General features: G+C 35.9%; 1 protein-coding gene across 1 annotated transcript in view; it reads left to right on the top strand.

Annotated features, from left to right (window-relative positions):
• The first annotated feature begins 1,703 nt into the window (after positions 1-1,703).
• KNTC1 (kinetochore associated 1) overlaps positions 1,704-17,791 on the top strand; it is a 48,118-nt gene continuing 32,030 nt past the window's right edge. The window contains exons 1-28 of the mRNA XM_075718451.1: positions 1,704-1,835; positions 1,947-2,067; positions 2,565-2,680; positions 3,047-3,119; positions 3,750-3,827; positions 4,347-4,381; positions 4,614-4,724; positions 5,626-5,719; positions 6,070-6,122; positions 6,400-6,512; positions 7,234-7,288; positions 7,958-8,056; positions 9,155-9,198; positions 9,312-9,377; positions 9,474-9,549; positions 10,215-10,340; positions 10,434-10,523; positions 11,077-11,142; positions 11,646-11,707; positions 12,115-12,226; positions 12,982-13,125; positions 13,355-13,411; positions 13,494-13,595; positions 15,282-15,398; positions 15,903-16,046; positions 16,339-16,437; positions 16,883-16,986; positions 17,147-17,252. Coding sequence (XP_075574566.1) covers positions 1,704-1,835; positions 1,947-2,067; positions 2,565-2,680; positions 3,047-3,119; positions 3,750-3,827; positions 4,347-4,381; positions 4,614-4,724; positions 5,626-5,719; positions 6,070-6,122; positions 6,400-6,512; positions 7,234-7,288; positions 7,958-8,056; positions 9,155-9,198; positions 9,312-9,377; positions 9,474-9,549; positions 10,215-10,340; positions 10,434-10,523; positions 11,077-11,142; positions 11,646-11,707; positions 12,115-12,226; positions 12,982-13,125; positions 13,355-13,411; positions 13,494-13,595; positions 15,282-15,398; positions 15,903-16,046; positions 16,339-16,437; positions 16,883-16,986; positions 17,147-17,252 — 2,595 coding nt within the window. The remainder of the gene's footprint in view (positions 1,836-1,946; positions 2,068-2,564; positions 2,681-3,046; positions 3,120-3,749; positions 3,828-4,346; positions 4,382-4,613; positions 4,725-5,625; positions 5,720-6,069; positions 6,123-6,399; positions 6,513-7,233; positions 7,289-7,957; positions 8,057-9,154; positions 9,199-9,311; positions 9,378-9,473; positions 9,550-10,214; positions 10,341-10,433; positions 10,524-11,076; positions 11,143-11,645; positions 11,708-12,114; positions 12,227-12,981; positions 13,126-13,354; positions 13,412-13,493; positions 13,596-15,281; positions 15,399-15,902; positions 16,047-16,338; positions 16,438-16,882; positions 16,987-17,146; positions 17,253-17,791) is intronic.

Below are 17,791 nucleotides of genomic sequence, written 5' to 3'. Positions count from 1 at the left end.
AATACCAGATTAAGCACCACAAAGTGCTTGAAGTCAGCTTTGAAAAGCTTTATCACTTTCGAGTCCAGTTTGTGTGCTGGGTTTTTTTCCTTCACTCAAGACTACTTAATAACTCTTGAAAAAAATTAACTACATCGTTCTTGATAACCACTTTTATTGGTTTTTCAACTCAATTATGGGACAAACACCTTTTTATGTTACCAGGCTACACAAATTTTACATAAGAATAAAGCTACACTCTTAGGCCGTGTATGAACATAAAGGACAGTGATAACTACAGCAGAGGCATTTCTTATCGATATTAACCATAAAAACAGGAGGATTGTGGCAAATAATTAATCACTGAGTGCGAGAAGACGCTGAAAATAGCAAGCCTGTGGCCAAACACAAAGAAAAATAATAGGACAGGAAAAGCTACATGAACGAAAACTGAGCATGGCCCAACCACCTAATCGATCCCCTCCCTCCTCCCCTCCCAGGGAACCTGCGCCCCACGGTCCCTCTGAGAAACGCCCGCTCCTACAGCCACAATACTTCTCGCCCCAGCCAGGAAAGGACAGGGCCTCAGCCACACGGCCTCTTCGCTTCTCTGCAAGTCCAGAGAAATGAAACAGAAACTTCTGGAAACAGGGAGAGAAGTAACGGGTGAAAATCGGCCACCCCCTCCCCGAGGCCCATCATGGCGCCGGCAACCGAAGGAGCGGCGGGCGCCATTTTGTCTCTCCGCGCACACGGCTTCCCGACCCAGCCCTCCCCATCTCACACGCTCTTCCCTCCCGCCCCGCGGCAGACCCCCTTCCCAATTCGTCTCCCTCCAAAAATCCCGGCAGCGAACACCCCTTACCGCCATGACCGAGCGCCCGGGACGTCGCTCCCCCCCCTCAACAACTCCTCACAGGCGGCTCAACCTCCCTCAACAGCCGCGGCCGTAGCGCTGCTCGCGAACCGAGGCGACACGCCCCGCCCTCGCTCTCCCTTCAGGCGCCCGGATGTAACCGTGGGGCGGGGGAAGGCGGCGGGGAGCGAGGCAGCCGCGGTGCACTCTGGGGGCAGAGAAGGATTAAGTGGTGTCTTAGCAACGGTGCCGTTCGCGTTCGGAGGAAGTTTGGCCCACGCTGCGGCCAGTAGCGCAGCCAGCGCTCCCGCCAATTTGAAAGCCTGAAGCAGCTGAGGGAGGGCGGTAGCGGCTTGTCACCGGCCTCTGGGGCCACGGTGAGGAGAAGGGAGGACGGCTCGCTGTCTCTGTGGGCAGGGGTGTCTGCTGCGTGGTGGGGAGGGCTCCCCGGCGCTGAATTTCGTTCAGCCTCGGGCGCGAAACCTGTCCTCTCCGAGCTGAGTCGAGTCGGGCCCGCTGGGGACGTCAGCTGGGAGCCACATTGCTCTTGCGACTTAACTTTGTCTTTTCTGAGCACGCAATTTGTGTTTAGGAGGCTTCTTGTTCTACCCTTCCTCCTAGACACAGAATCACAATAGGATAATAAAATCAATAATTTGTGTTTTGATCAAAAAAGGCTGTTGTGGTTTAACCCGGCAGGCAGGTAAACACCACGCAGCCGTTCGCTCACTCCCCCTCTCCCCAGTGCGATGGGGGAGAGAATCGAAAAAAAAAAAAAAAAAGTAAAACATGTGGGTTGAGATAAATACAACTTTTTTAAAGCCCTCTGCTTTATAGCATGTTCCTTAAATGTTTATCATAGGTAAACATGTGGAATGATATTGAACTTCTTGCAAATGATGACACACGGAGTGAGCAGCTCCCTGTAGGTCTAGGACACGAATGTGGAACTGCATTGTACCAAGTGGATACACTACTTCAAATCACATCTTCGGAAAAGGTAGCATTCATCAAATCTGCCGCTTTCTTTTTCTTAATGATTATCAGAGCTTCTTTGTCATATTTTCTAAAGTGTTTCAGTTAGTATATATAACAACCTTTTTCTTCTTAGGTCTCCGTTAATCCGCAGTTGTATGCGTGCAACTCAAGGGATGGCACTATTATTGTTGTTGACAGATCAGTGGCACTTCTTGACAGTACTGGGCAGTCTCTTCAGATGCACATTCAATTTGGTAAGTTCATTCCTTTGGAATTCCACTTTGGAATTTTTGGAAATTAAAATTACTTTAAAAATATGTATGCTAGGTTTGTATAGGAAAATATAGCAAGTAACCTGCATATCTAACTAGCCTGTAAAAGGAAGTATTCTAATAAATACGTAAGTAATAAAAAGTGATTGCTGATTCTGTATACAATTAACTAAGTATTTCTGTGCAATTTAATTAGAATGCTCGCTAACTTTTCACTGAAGTGGGAATAATGAATGCCAAAACCACTCCCTGTATGCCCTTTCCTGTACTTTGTTTAATCAAAAGAAATAATTTTGAAGAAATCCTGGGACACTGTATTGTCCAGTTCCTATGTTTAAAATATGAATTAATATTATATTAGTTATTATACATATATAATTAATATTATATTAATTATTACATATACATATATAATTAATTAATATATTAATAAAACCCTCAAAGCTTAATATTTGACATTCTGCCATGGAACTTTTCAGATACTAATGTGGATGTAGTTGGTATGTGTCAAGAAAAACAGTTTCTTGTGGTTGGTGAAAGAAGTGGCAATTTCCATCTTATTCACATACCATCAAAACAAACCTTGCTAACCAAGGTACAGTACTTTTTCTATTCTAATTTTGCTGAAAACCTTTTGTTCTCAGAATTTCTTGAGGTTTTTTTTTTCTTTCTTCCAAATATCAAAATATAAACATTCTTGTGTTTTGAACACATCTTCTAGTTTGAGCAAAGAAACACATTAAAGGGACACTTTTGTTCCCCTAAGTAAGGAATAAGCAAAATATATTTAGGAATGGTATGTATAAACAAGAACCACGTTCTTCATGAAAGAAAAAACTTTAAAGTTTTAACTGATAATCAGTATTTCCAGGTTTGGGTTGGTTTTTTGGTTTGTTTTTTTTTTTTTCCAAATAAAATACAGAATAATAGTCTAATAGTCTTTATGGTGATTTTGGTTTAGATTTTGGTCGAAAAATCTTCAAGGGAAAAGACTTACTTAAATCTCTTTATTGAAAAAGATAATGCAGATGCAGGTAAGAGTTTAATTTTTTTTCCCCCTTGTCTCAATTTTTGTGATTTTGTTCCCCTTTAATATCTCTCAGGGAAAGAGACCACAAAATAAATAATCAGATACAGCTTTACTTTGCACTGTACACATTAAATGCACTTTTCTTAATGCTTTCCTGTAAAGATATTTAGCACTCATTAATTATTTTAAGAATGTCATAGAAAACAACAAACATTCAGAACTCAATACCTCTTTGTTTTGAGACTGTGCTAAATATATGAAAATGCTCAAAAAGGAAGGATTGCTTCTCTTTCCTTCTCCTATCAGACTTCAGATTTAGTAGTTCCTGTTCTTCTATAAGCTCCCAGTCTTGTTCTGTCACAATATAATGCATTTAAATGTAGTCTTGTCATGAAAACAGAATTTGCAGTCTGATGGATGCATATAAAAATCATAATTTCAAACAGAACTCTAAGATGTACAAACTTATTCTACTCGTTGTTGAAGGTGACAAAATTTTTGCTTAAAAATAGTCTAATCTGTTGGTCAGATTATTTTTTTTGTCAGTTATTTCACTGTCCTATTCATAAGCAAGTAGTCTCTTTACAGTTATTGAATATCTAAGTTTTAAATACTTGTATTGGAATTTTTTTAGGTGTTTATCATATGTTTATTCTCACAAGCAAAGGATTCTTCTGCATTATGTGTCTTCCACTTGCTAAAACGCAGGAAGGTAGGATGATCTACAAACCACTTGGGATTTCCATTTGAACAGGAAGAGCTGTATTAAAAAAACTTTTCCATGCACCTTTCTAATGGGAATAAGATATTGAATTGGTATTTTCTGTGTAATCTTAGGGTTTTTTTAAAGGGAAACCAATCTACAACTAGTTCTGTAATAAAATTATTTTTGTATTCTTCCAATAATTACTTTAGCTTATGTTTCTCTGAGTCACTGCTTTAGAGAGAGTACTGAAGCAGGATTTTAAGCTATAATCAGTCTTAACTGTACTGAAGAATGTTGGGAATAATTTAAATTTTTAATGCTGTATAAGTATAGTTATCAGTTAATTTTCTGTAACTCAATACTGTGACCAATAGAAATAGACCTTGTCATAGACCCTGGCTAAAGTGTTTTTCAGCATAGTTAGGTTACGATTAAACTGTCCTATATGATGTTCAGTGGCTTTTTTCAATTTTGAAAAAGTTTCTTTAACACTGTTTTTTTTTTTTTTTTTTTTTTTTATTGTAGCAGTTGACAAGATGGATATGATTACGGCAAAGAAAGTAAGAAATATATGCTAACTTGTAACATATGTGTTAAGTGCAAATTTGTAACAAAACTCTGCTCTGTACATTTCATTGACTACTTACCAGTTTATTATTACGACTCATAATTGTGACTGTTACTTTTTCTGTACATGGAGAAGTGAGCAGTTCAAGGTTTTATCCACTGATTGTATAAACAACTTCTTTCTTCCCCTTTTGTTTGCTTTCCCTTCATCTCCCACCCCACAAGTTACAAGGACAGATAAAGACAGCTTTCATTTCCACAGAAGAGTATCACAGCCTCGGCTGTCAGAATTTTGTGATAAGTAACTCGGTGAACAAAATCCATTTGATAATTGGGGTAAGTATTAAGAATATGTTCGTAACAGTTGTTATGTGGTCAGTGATGACGTCTTTTGATCTGCAACAAAATTTTTCTCTAGCTGGTTGAAAAAGAAGATAATAAACTTTTTGCACTAAGATTTTTTGTCTTTCACTTCCTTCACTGTAAATTTAAAGGTTATCAGTTGTGCAGTCTGTCCATATTTTTTCTCGTAAGGAAATAACTTGTCATTTCAGAACTCACTCTGTTATGATAGATGGAGGAAAAATATTTTCACCCTGGTTGTATGACCTTATTAAATCACTGTGGTTCCTAGCCTGTACAGGCTAGTCTATTTATAGTCTCGTCCTTGAGCTCAGAGACAAAGCCAAAGTTGGCAAGAGTCTTCCAATCAGGTTCACATTGAACAAAGGCTTGCCAAAGTAACAATTAAGGTCCCAACTGAACAAAGCCCTTAACCATGAATTAAGTACAGGAACTAATAAAGAAATAAAAATATAGACATATTTTGAAATGTTATTTTGGACTAGAAGCAAGCTTTCTGAGTTCATTGACTGAAGCCTGTTGAATTCAATGCAATTTTTCTCAGTAGGTTCAGTGTATGTTTCATTCAGGTTTTATGTTCTGAGAATGGAAAGTGGATGTTTTGAAATATGGCATGTTTTTACAAGAGCCAAAAATGTTTGAGGATGCTGACTGTAACAATTATTTTAGTAAAGGCCGGCCTTAAAAGGAGAAAGGAAACAGGCTAAATTAAAAATAAATAAATAAATGTATTTTTCTGAACATCAACATTCACCAGGAATAAAGTTTAAGTTAGTTTTGCAGCTTTCCAAGTTAAACATCAATTGTAGATGCACACCTTTCAACGGCCAGATTTCTAATGTGTAACCCTATTTTACTTTGCCTTTACTAATAGGGTAAAGGCGATTATGTACTTTCCAAATGGGAGGTAGACACTACCAATAACCTGGTGTCTGTTCGAAGTTTTGCTGATTCAAGTCTGATCAAAGGTAAAGAAGAGGTTTTTTTTCTTTTTATAGACAAGTGTAGAAGTCATATTTAATTGCAGAAAATACTAAGACATTTTCAGTTATTTCACTGTTTTTAGTAAATACACATATACCAAATGGAACACTTCTTGTAAAGGTACAAGCAAAATGTATGCTTCAAAATTGTTGAGTTAACTTAGATTTGTAAATCACAATTCTCTTTAAGCTAAACTTTTCACGGTCCAGGAAGTTCGATGAGGTTAAACATCTGTAGGTTTCCAATGCTTGGTTGTACATTTTAATACATTTTTGCTTTGAATACATTTCTCAAGAAAAATAATGAATTTATGTGACTATGGCTATTTTTTTAGATGCAGTAAAACTTCAAGTTCTTGACAATCTGCTGTTTGTTTTAGATACAGAGGTATGTGTAAAGATTTGGTTTAGTCTTTGCTTTACAATGTTCTTGAACCAGCTTATAAAAATATTTTTTAAAGTAATAGTTTTAAAATATGTTTCTATAAAATAAAGAAGCTTATATTTACAGAGGATCTTGATCTTACTGTGTTTTTTTTTATTCTACTCCTAGTCATTATTAAAGCTACGGAATGTGTTAATATTCTGCTCAAAAAAGATAAAAAATGTCTTCTATGAAGAAAATATGAAATCCATATCTGACTTTTTTTTTTTTTTAAATCTAGAATATCTTAAGCATGTGGGATGTTTATTCCCTTACTCTAATTTGGGATTGGCCTTTAATACATATTGAAGAATTTCTTCTAAGTACAGAGTCAGATTCTTCTCCAGTCATATGGTAAGTAAAGCAATATAGCACCAATTCTGAAAAGTGAAAAGTTGCCTATTGTTACAGTAAATGTGCCACAAACACTTGATTTTCTGTGGTAGTGAATTTTTAGAAACCTTTGTTTGAATCTTTCTAGTAAGTAGGACAAAATAATTGGGCTGTAGGTATCCTTAGCTCTGTGTGTAGAAAAGAAAACCTTGGCGCTTTCTGCTTTTTCTTGGTTTATCTGTTGTTACTGCTAAGGAATCTTACATGTAACCTGTACCATTTAGGAAATGCTTGTCTAAAATAAATTATATAGTATGGCTTACACGTCTGATGTTATAAAAAAAGCTAGTCTGTCTTTCTGATAGATAAATAGTAAGATCTTCATTCTGCAGATGGAGAAGCCAAAATCTAGAGGTGTGTACATTGGTTAAAATACAAAAGGAATTAATGGCTGTTAAGATTAGAAGACAAGACTCTTGGCTCTTTCCATTGCTCTGTGCCAGTTTAAAAAAATAAGAATCAGATCCATCTGAAAAGCTTAAAAATGTTAGAAGTTAAAGGTACATCCTCTACATCCTAAAACACTGTTATTTTGGGGTGCGCTATAGGGTTTTAAAATGTACCAATTTCCATGGAAATCTAAATTTTCTGAAACTCAGAAGCAAGAATATTTCACAGTTTTAACACAAGATTTATACAGTATATTTTGCTTTTTTTTTTTTTTTTTTTTCTTATTCTGTAGGCAAGGGCTTGCCAATGTTAAACTGATAGTCATGACAATACCGGATAACAAACAGGTATAATGTCTTTATCTGTGTTCTGTTCCTCAATTATTATGCAGTCACTCACAAAATAAAAGGGGGGGGGGCGGGAAGAGAAAAGGGGATGGCTAAATATTTGGAGCAGACAGAATTCTCAGGAGCTCAAAGTCAAAACTGAAATGTGACCATCCATGTATTAGGATATAGCGAGTGAGGGACTGTTGCGATGTCTTACAGTGGTGACCAGGGCAAGCTGCCCTGCTGTTTGGGTTTTTTATGGATTGTTTGGGAGTTGATTTGTTTGCTTTTTTAAAATGGTAGGCAGGTAGGGGAGAGCAGCAAAATTTAGTATTGTCTTGCATACCTTCACAGATTTCTTTAGAGCAGTATCTGCTCCATGTACAGTCAGTGGAGTTAACTGAAATAGAATGCCAGGATGAACATTATATAATTTTTAAAATTAAACCTGTCTCATTATATATAACAGGCCTATATAGAGAGGCAACATCTAAAACTTCGTGAAACTTTCTCAAATTGTAGAGATTGCTTTTTCATAAAATCTTATAACAGTAGTGTCCTCCATCTAACTCCATAGGAATCCAGAAATGATTCTGCAAACATCACTTTGTCACCAGTGTATGAGAAAAAAAAATTCTGACTTGTTTGTTTGTTTTCCTTTTTTTTTTTTTTTTTTTTTTTAAATAGATGAGAAGTCTAATGGTTTTTGCATTGCCTACTATGCAACCACTCTATTCTTTGGAAGTATCTGTTGTTTCTTCACTTGTTCAAAGTGGGATTGGCACAGTATGTAGATTATTTTTGTTGTTGTTCTTTGAAGAAATATAGTTGTCTTAATACGTATAATTATTAAAGAGGGTACTGTGTTATTCTTGTTAGATTAGAACCAATTTGTGCTAGAAACTGTGCAGGAACTGTACAAAGAAAGATTAAATGATGTCCCCAAAGGATGGAGAAAAAGAATAGAATATAGAGCAAACTGAACAGTTTAATTCTAGGCCCAGGTCTATTGTAATGTTAGTCTAATACTACTGCTAGTTGTTCTTGCTGCTATTACACCTAAAAGCTGTATGAAGTTTTAAGTTCTCTTAGCATAGAAAAATGCTCTGGATTTATTTGGGATTTATTTAAGTTTAGATGAGAGAAGTACTTGTTTTACTGTTTAAACTGCTTCCTTATAAAGACTTTAACAAAAGAAGATCAAAAAAGACAGCAAGAACTTTATGAATTAGGAATGTTGTAAAGACTGGTGGAGTGGGTATGTGAGAGGATACCAAGTCAGAAGTCTAAGCAGTGGCTCTTCATTGGAATCGTGAAAGTGAATGTAGTAAGCTCTGGATCTGATATGCAATAAAGTACAAAGCTGATGAAATTGCTTGCCTTGTGTGAAGCACTTGGCAGAGAAGATTATATATGCAGATGCATAGTGGAGAAAATAATGGCTAATATATCCCTTCAATCTGAGATGATAAAATCAAGGTGGGAAATGGCAAGGCATATATTGCCTTTGTGGAATGTAGCACAGAGATCAGATTCTAAAAGATGTGAAGATGCATGCAGTGTGACCTGCTTATGGCTTGGACAGAATGGAAGAGTGTAACTCTGAGATGATGCTTCACTCCTGTGGAGGGTGTACTGATGGTAATTGAACTGCGATGGCAGAGTGGTTTCAGTCTGAACTGTCCAGTTAAGGCCCTCCGAAATTTTAGATGTGGCACCTATCCAGGAAATAACATGATAAGCATTTAAAAAACCCAACAAACTTATCTGAGAGAAAAGCAGTAGTTTGTTTCCAGATTAAGAAACACTTAATGCATTACAGTTGTGCTTTCTTATGACTGATTTCCCTTACCACCTAATGATTTCTGTTATTGCATGCTACAGGATACAATATACTTCTTGGAAGGAATTCATGAAAAACATCAGATGTAAGATAATGTTTTGTTTCTTACTAGATCATTATTATATAAAAATGGCAGATTACTTCTACATATAGCTATTTCACAGTTAAGCAACTCACATAGTTCTCTCTCATCCTCAGACCCTCTGAAGGCCCAGTTTCTATTGTTGTGATGAGAAGTTTAACTGAAGCCTTGCCAGAAAATAGGTACTGGTTTCCATGAAACACTATTTTATTTTACTTTTTTATCTGTGGTTTGGCACTTATATTGAAGTAGCATACTTTACTTTATTTCACCCCTAGACTAAGTCGCTTACTTCACAAACACAAATTCACTGAAGCAGAGAATTTTGCTATTCAATTTGGACTAGATGTTGAGGTAAGTTGTCCGTTCTTGATAAATACATTTGGAGATTAATTAGTATAACTGAACTTATGAGTAAGGTTCTTGCCCTATAGTCCAACAGAAAGTATTAAAAATATTACAAATATAGTGGAATGCCTATCAAAGCAACTCGCTATACTTGAAAGCTGACTCAAAATTAGATGACTACATGGTGAACTATGTTTTTATTTACAATAACTAACAAACCTTGCAATGAGAAGTGGTGCAGAAGTACATCTTCTGATCAAAATAAGCACTGCTGGATCAGGAGAAGGGACACTTGTCCCTTTAAGTAGCAGGAAACAGTGCTGCTAAAAAAAAGAAGAGACTTTTCACATGCATTTATTAACACATAGTTTGGCTTCATTAACTGATTTATTCTAATAATGCAATTTCAATGCTCTCTCTGCTTTTTGTTTTGTTTTGTTTTTGTAAATAAAAAAACAGGCTTAGCTGGTAAGATAAAAAGAAACCACAATTGTTAAGAGACTAATTGGTAATCCATTTCTGTAATGAAATCATTCAATGTACATGGACACACTTTATCTCAAAAACATTGTGAACAAAAGTGTAGAGTTTTCTGTTGAAGACTGTCTGCTTAAAACTTAATTGCATCAAACTGAAAACTGTGTGTGGTTTGGTTTTTTTTTTTTAAACAGCTTGTATACAAAGTGAAAGCAAACACTATTTTAGAGCAACTAGCTTCAGCTTCTGTTGAGAGTTATGGTCATGAAGTCTGGCTGGATCTTGTGAATGAAGCCAAAGAAAATTTGCAAAAAATTCAGGTATGTTTTTATTTCTACACTTTTTCTCTAATAACGTAATTCAGATTATAAAGGAGCCTGGAATTAATTTCAGTTGTTTCCTTATGCAAACAGGATAGCCAGTTTGTTGTGGATTACTGCATAAATGCTCCATGGCCACTGTATGAAACCACTCAAGAAATGTTGAGCTACGCTAAACTCAGAGTAAGGGGTTTTATTTGTTTAAATTGCTTATACTCATGCATTCCTATTACATATTTCTGTACAACTTGGGAGGGGGGACATCTTCAAACCAGTTACAGTCATTCAAAAAGTAAATGCATTATAAATCGTATGTTACCAAACATGAAGAAGCAGCAAGGCTTGTTTCAACCTTGTTCTTGCTACTGCTTAAGGGCAAAAAAGAACTTACAGTTTTATTTTCACATCAGAAAGCAGGTTTTAGCTTTCAGTAGTACTCTTTTTAAGTACCTTTTAAACATTAATTTCAGGACTAAAAGCTCAAAATATGTCACCTTTTTTGTTTTCGTTATTTTAGTCTTTCCTGCCTTATCAAACAGAATCAGAGAGATACATATTATCTGTCTGATCCTGTAGACAAGTAGAAATCCAATCAGAGTCTAACACTGTAAAATAGAGACTCCAGTTTACAGACGTACCAAGTTTTTGCTCATGTATTTATTAAATTCGTAGTACTGTCTGGCATGTTCTGCATGTACTGAGTTGTCAGCCAAACCATTTCATCTATTTGTTTCAGATCTTAAAGAAAGATGATAGAAACATTGCTTCATCATCTGATGGGGCTCTTGTATCTATAACCGAGGTGAGAACAAATTTCTTGGCCCCGCAGTATCATATGATAAACAAGTATAAGAATTTTAAAAACTGTACTACTGTTGAACTTTTTAAAAGTCTAAACAAGATCATGTTTTATAGTATGAAAGACAACCACAGTAACCACAGTAATGACAGGTTTCAGAAATAAGTGATTCCTTCAGTCATAGAAAGATTCATTTTCAGATGCTCCAGAAATTGAAGGAAGAAGCTTTCTTAAGTGCTTTTAGGTATTTAATTTTGTTTCTTATTTAGTCCTATTGTATACTGGACAGGCCTCATCTGCCTTCAAGGAGAATCAGTATCAAGTGTTTACACAATTGAAATTTTGGATTCATGCTTTATTAAACAAACTTACATATGTAATTAACTGAAATTCTTGAAAAGTGTTTATTTTCCTCCATTCTTCCCCTTTGTGACGGTTATTCTAACCATATAATATCACTGTTTGGTAAGCTAGATATTGACTTTAAATCTCTTGTCTGCATTCAGGTATTGAGAGCTCAGTCAAGGCTTACAACTTTTTATGGAGCTTTTGGACTAGAGAAATTCAGGTTTGTTTCTGTTTGTTCATTAAGATTTAAAGTAAATTTAATTCTAACGGTTAAGTACACGCTATTGAAATTAAGACTTTTTTTTTGCTTTTTAATTTGAGTTCATTAAACCTCTGTTCCTGAAGTTTCTCATCCTTTTCTGTGGAGAAGGGAGAATGCAGAGAGGTTGAGTCATCCTGTATGTGGAAAACATATATTATCTGTTGCACATGCACTATCTTGTATAGATTTATTTATTTAACATATATTGGAGGGGGTGTGATTTTTATGCATACACAATCTAACACTACTCTTGTTTCTTACAGCATATAGTACTAGCTAGAAAAGGTTTGAGGTTCTTCACCCCCAGCTCCTTTAATATTGACATATATCAATACCAGGGTTTCTTTTCCTCCTCTCTCTTCTAGTGGTATTGCTTGGACAGAATTCTTCAATAACGAAGACATTTTCAAGAATATCCTTTTTCAGCTAGAAGAAGGAAATCTGTCTTGTGCACAGTACCTCTGGCTTAGGCATCAGGTGAGATGGCATATGCGTCTCTTTAGTACTTATGGAGGATGTTAAGTCTCTTAAATTTTCCAGCCTTATTTAACAGAATCAGACCTACGTGGTTATGAAACAGCTCTTCAAAGAAGCAAAGGTCTATGGCAGAATCTCATCTATTATCACAATGATTACCTGTTCACCTAGCTCCTTAGAAGGCTGAAGTTCTTATTGATTTAAGAATAAACTGGTATTTCTGATGTCAGAACACATATTTCTAGGTCCGGAGGGTGAGAATTCTTTGATTTGTTCTGTGGTGGTTATAATCTTCATTCACTTTCTTGCAAGCACAGCTCTCAGAATTTTTAAGTGGACATTTGCTGGCTACCTTAAAATCCTTTAAAAATAAATCACATAGACTCCTTACTCTGAATGACACATTCATAGTAGTGGCTATGGGCTATTATATTCTTTAGTGCAGGACTTTCATGTCAGTGTTTGTTGTTTTCTTAATAAGACAGAACTATAGAGCAAGTCCTAAAATAATAGGATGTGATCTTGGCACCCTAATTTGCAAAGGAATTGCTTAAATTAGGTCTTGTTTAAGAAGACCAAGCTCTAATTTTTCTGAACAGGGCTATATTTTTTTAAAATTCCTGTCTATGATTATTGAGATTTTCTCTTTGTATTTGTGAAATCTATTGCTTCTTCCTATTAGTGAAACAGCTTTCCAAAGTATCAGATAAACATATACTCCATATATCTGTGATTGTTTTGTTTTAATATTTTAGACAGATTTTGAAAGCCTCTTTGATGAGAAAATGCTGGAGAACTTGCTTAATGCCATCCATTTTGCTGCTCCTTTGAAGGAACTGTGTTTGTGGCTTAAAAATGTTGTGATACCTTTCTTAAGAAGAGTTGTGCCAAAGGGACAGGTAAGACTGACTTAATAAATGCAAAATGTCATTTTCTCAAGCTAAGATAATTTTATAGTCAGACCTACAGACTTTTATTTTTGAATGTCAGAACCTTGTTCCTCTATCTTTTCAGAGAATTATTTTCCCTACAGTTTATATTTTACAAATTTCTTTTAAAACAAATTTCTAATAGCAAATTTTGCTTTGATAGATAGCATAACTCTACTTATAACTGTATTTTTTTCAGAAAATATTAGCAAAATGGCTGGAACAAGGTGCTCGAAACCTTGAATTAACTGATAAGGTAAGTCATACTGCAGAAACTTTGTGTGTCTTGTATTTTTATATGTATAATATAATTTGCTAATATCAATTATTTTGGACAGGCAAATTGGCCAGAAAATGGACTCCAAATGGCAGAAGTTTTTTTTACAAGTAAAAATCAAGGTGAAATGGGACTGACAGCTTTCGGCCAGTGGACTCCTTTGGTAAGAAATAAAGCAAATATAAGGATTTGCTATGCTACTAAGAGACTTCAGGACATATGTTCTATGCTAGAGTTGGAATGGATGATAATTAGGTCACTGTTGGTTTTGGTGAAGATTGACTTAATTCCATGAAAGGAAGGAACTGATTTCCAATCTTCTTGGTTTAAAGAGTTTAAAAAAAAAAAAAAAAGTCAGTGCAACTTTAATACCCTTTAACAGATGTATTAATAGTCTAAATGTGAATTATATTCTTGAATATTCTGTAGTATACAAATAAGCCTGAGTACTACAAAACGCTTGAGTTTCAGGAAAGATACTCCTTATGAACTTAAATTTAAAACATGTGTCATCTCTGTCAAAATTTTTGGAAATTAATTGCAGTTAACCATGTGTTATGGCCTGGAGAAGACAGGTATTAAAAATCAGCTAGCTGTAAGGTTATGAATACTGAATTTGTGCAAACACAAATAAATTATGTATGTTATATATCCTAGGTATACTAGCATCTATAAAAGTGGTCGTATGAAAGTGGAGAAAGATAAAGCTTAAAGCTAACTGACTGTATTTTAAAAATTGGAAACATTGACATTCTATGATAGTTAGATCTGCTGTCTTAAACTTTTGAATCCTATATTCAAAGTGCATAATGGAAAGAAGAGAAATTTTAGTCCCACTTTCAACACATACTTGATTTTCTTTGTTGTATGCCATACAAAGTTAATAGTTCAGCATATATATTCATAAAATCTTCAAGATTGCAAGGCATCAAAAATTGTTTGTGTCCTGGTTTCAGCTGGGATAGAGTTAATTTTCTTCCTAGTAGCAGGCATAGTGCTGTGTTTTGGATTTAGTAGTAGAAGAATGTTGATAACACGCTGATGTTTTTAGTTGTTGCTGAGTACTGCTTATGCTAGTCAAGGGCTTTTCAGCTTCCCATGCTCTGCCAGGTGCACAAGAAACTGGGAGGGGGCACAGCCAGGACAGCTGATCCAAACTGACCAAAGGGCTATTCCATACCATATGGTGTCATGCTCAGTATAGAAGCTGGGGGGGGTTGGCCAGGGAGCAGCGATTGCTGCTCTGGAACTATCTGGGTATCGGTCGGCGGGTGGTGAGCAATTGCATTGTGCATCACTTGCTTTGTATAATATTATTATTGTTATTATTATCTTTACTATTTTACTTTATTTCAATTATTAAACTGTTCTTATCTCACCCCAGGAGTGTTTCTTACTCTTATTCCTCCGATTCTCTCCCCCATCCCATCAGGGTAGGGGGAGTGAGTGAGTGGCTGTGTAGTGCTTAGTTGCTGGCTGGGGCTAAACCACGACAGTTTGTGAGGTTTCTTGGGAAATTGCATGACAAATAGGGTTCTGACTCCAAAGAAAATGTCAGCTGTAGCTATACTGTTCCGAGTCTTACCCGTCCTTAAGACTTTCAGTGAATGAAATGCTCATCCCTCTTCCCTGTGCAGGCTCTACTAGTGCATCGCTGTCTTTATATTTAGAAAGAATCTTTTCCTAGTATCTTACCAGAATCTTCCTTGCTGCATTGTAAGTCAACTACCCTTGTCTTATACCAGAGATGTGGAGAATAATTTGTTTTCTTTCTGTTTATGACAGCCCATTAGTGGTCTTGAAGATTGTAGCAAGTCTTCTAATGTTTCACTTCTAAACACTGTTTCAGAGATGTGGTGACTGTGAAGAGGTACATAGGTTAAAGAAGCTGGTAAATGATTTGCAGGAACTGATAAATCTGTACAGAAAATACAACTGCAGGCTGGCACTCTGTGATTTTGAAAAGGTAATTCTGCAGACACTTCAAAAAGTACTTCTGAGTAGTGAATTGTTCTGAGAAAGAGAAAAATCTTGGAGCATGTGATTTAAAGTCAGACAAAAGAGGAATCCTGGTGGATTCGTTGGTTACACTTGTGTTCATAAGCTGCTAAGGCTATTTGATACGTTGTGTTTGTTATAAATTTATAAATTCTGTTTCAACCATGGGTATAAATATATAATGTGACAAGATACTACGAGAAGGTGTGGCTTAAACTCCACGATACGCAGTTCATTACAGATCGTATATTGTGGAGGAAGCATTAGCAACAAAGCAATTAGAAGTACAACTGAACAATAAGGGGGTCTGTAAAAGAAAGCTTTTATTTGAGCTAAAGAGGGATGCTAGTTCTTGAAATCATTCAGTTGATTTCAGTGGACACTGGATGTTGAATTATTTATTAGAGATGTAAAGGATCATGTACTAATATGTGTGATGTTCTAACATGGCATTGTTCTACTTGCTGCCCAGGAAAATTCAACTACTATTGTGTTTCGCATGTTTGATAAAATTTTGGCACCAGAGCTTGTCCCATCCATTTTGGAGAAGTTTATAAAACCCTACCTGTGTGAACATAATCTACAAAAGGATGAACTTCTTCTACAGTATATAAAGGTATCCATGTTTTCTACCTTTTGAAGAAAGCTGTTTAAACCTGAACAAGCAGAAAACCAATCTGATGACCATTTTTATTTACATAAATGTATTGAATTTTAGGACCAGCTTTCAGATTAGCTTACTCCTGTCAATGAACTTATTCATAGTTACTATTTCAGTAATAAGGCATTAACAGATATAAGGGAAGATAGCCAAATCTGTCCCTTAATGTCCAAAAAACTTTTGTTTATATTATATTCCTATATTTTCTGAATTCAAATATCCTAATAATCTTTATCAAAATATACAGGATTTGCTAGAACGTTGTCGTACACGGTCTACTTCAGTATTTGAAACTGCATGGGAGGCAAAGGCAGTATCTGTCATTGGCTGTATCTCTGATACAGATGTAAGTATATTTTACGAAATAGGCATCAAGTAGCTCTAACACATCAGAATGAAACATAATTTTACATAAGCATATGAGTACATTTTTACATGAGTGGTATGAGGAGGAACAAAGAGTATGCTGTCTTTTTATTCTTTTTAGTAGTCTTCTCCCATGTGATGTTCTTTGCTTGGGAATTGAATCGTAGTTTTGATGTCATCACATGGAAAACTCACCAACTTTAATATGTATGAAACTCAAGCTCTACAGTGTTGTAAATTACTATAAGCGTTTTCTAATCTAACTTGACACATCATATTGTGATAATGAATGCCTGTTATGCAAGTGGAGATTGAGCCAGGAAATAAAACGCTTGCCTAAATGAAACAATCACATGTGAACAATACTTCAAGAGATTACCTTGTAACTTATTTTGAAAAGTAAGCTCTTTATGTTCCTTTTATAGCTAAAATTTGATGCAGTTCTACAGATAATGCATGGTGCTATGGTACCATGGAGTGCAGCAGTGGAGCAGCTGGTAAAACAGCATTTGGAAATGAATCATGTCAAGTAAGGCACCATCCACAGACTACACCTCAGATTTGTGTGTACTTTCAATTAGAATTCTGTTTGGGGGCAGGAGGGGAAATACTGTGTATCTGATGTCATATGATGATTAAATCATACAGCTGTAGGTAGCAAATAAATTAATAGTCTGATTTGTCCACAGAGTAAAGTTACTGCAGGAAAGTTACCGACTGATGGAGATGAAGAAGCTTTTGCGAGCCTATGGCATAAGAGATACTAATCTTTTAAAGGACAAGCAGATGATTATGGTAAGTGATCAGCATTACTCTTATTTCTATTAAACAAAAATCCCTACACTTGCCTGCATCTATTTTCATGGGGTATTATGAGCCAGACTTTTCAAAAAGTCTTAGCAACTGGTAGCTCCCACTTGTTATCAATATCCATTTTTCTTGTCTTGTTGGGACACGTTTTTTGCCTGAAAGCCCACTCTTTTTTTTAAGAATTTGCGGATTAGCTTAGTCCAACCTGATTAGCACAGCACTGATAATATAGTACTTTTGGGAGGCAGGGCAGGAAAGAAAAGAGGAAACTAACAAAATGGAAGGCTAAGTCCTCTCAAGACTTCAGATCCAATTTCTCCGAGGTTCACAGTGAAGAATACTTGGTGGTTTGGGTTTTTTGGGGGGTGTTTTTGGTTTTTTTTTTTAGCATCTCTCCTTTATTAGGGAGAAAACATAAGTATTTCTGGAAAAGTTCCTTGCCATCCTGTGGAGCCAGATGAGTCCCCTGAATTTTGAGAGTTCCCAGGATAATTCTTGTCCCCAAGCTCAATCTTCTCCCAGTT

The sequence above is a fragment of the Pelecanus crispus genome, chromosome 11 (assembly GCF_030463565.1).
Source record: "Pelecanus crispus isolate bPelCri1 chromosome 11, bPelCri1.pri, whole genome shotgun sequence".
In the NCBI taxonomy this organism is placed as follows: domain Eukaryota; kingdom Metazoa; phylum Chordata; class Aves; order Pelecaniformes; family Pelecanidae; genus Pelecanus; species Pelecanus crispus.
Note: the sequence above shows the minus strand (reverse complement) of the source record. Positions and strands in the feature narration are given on the sequence as shown.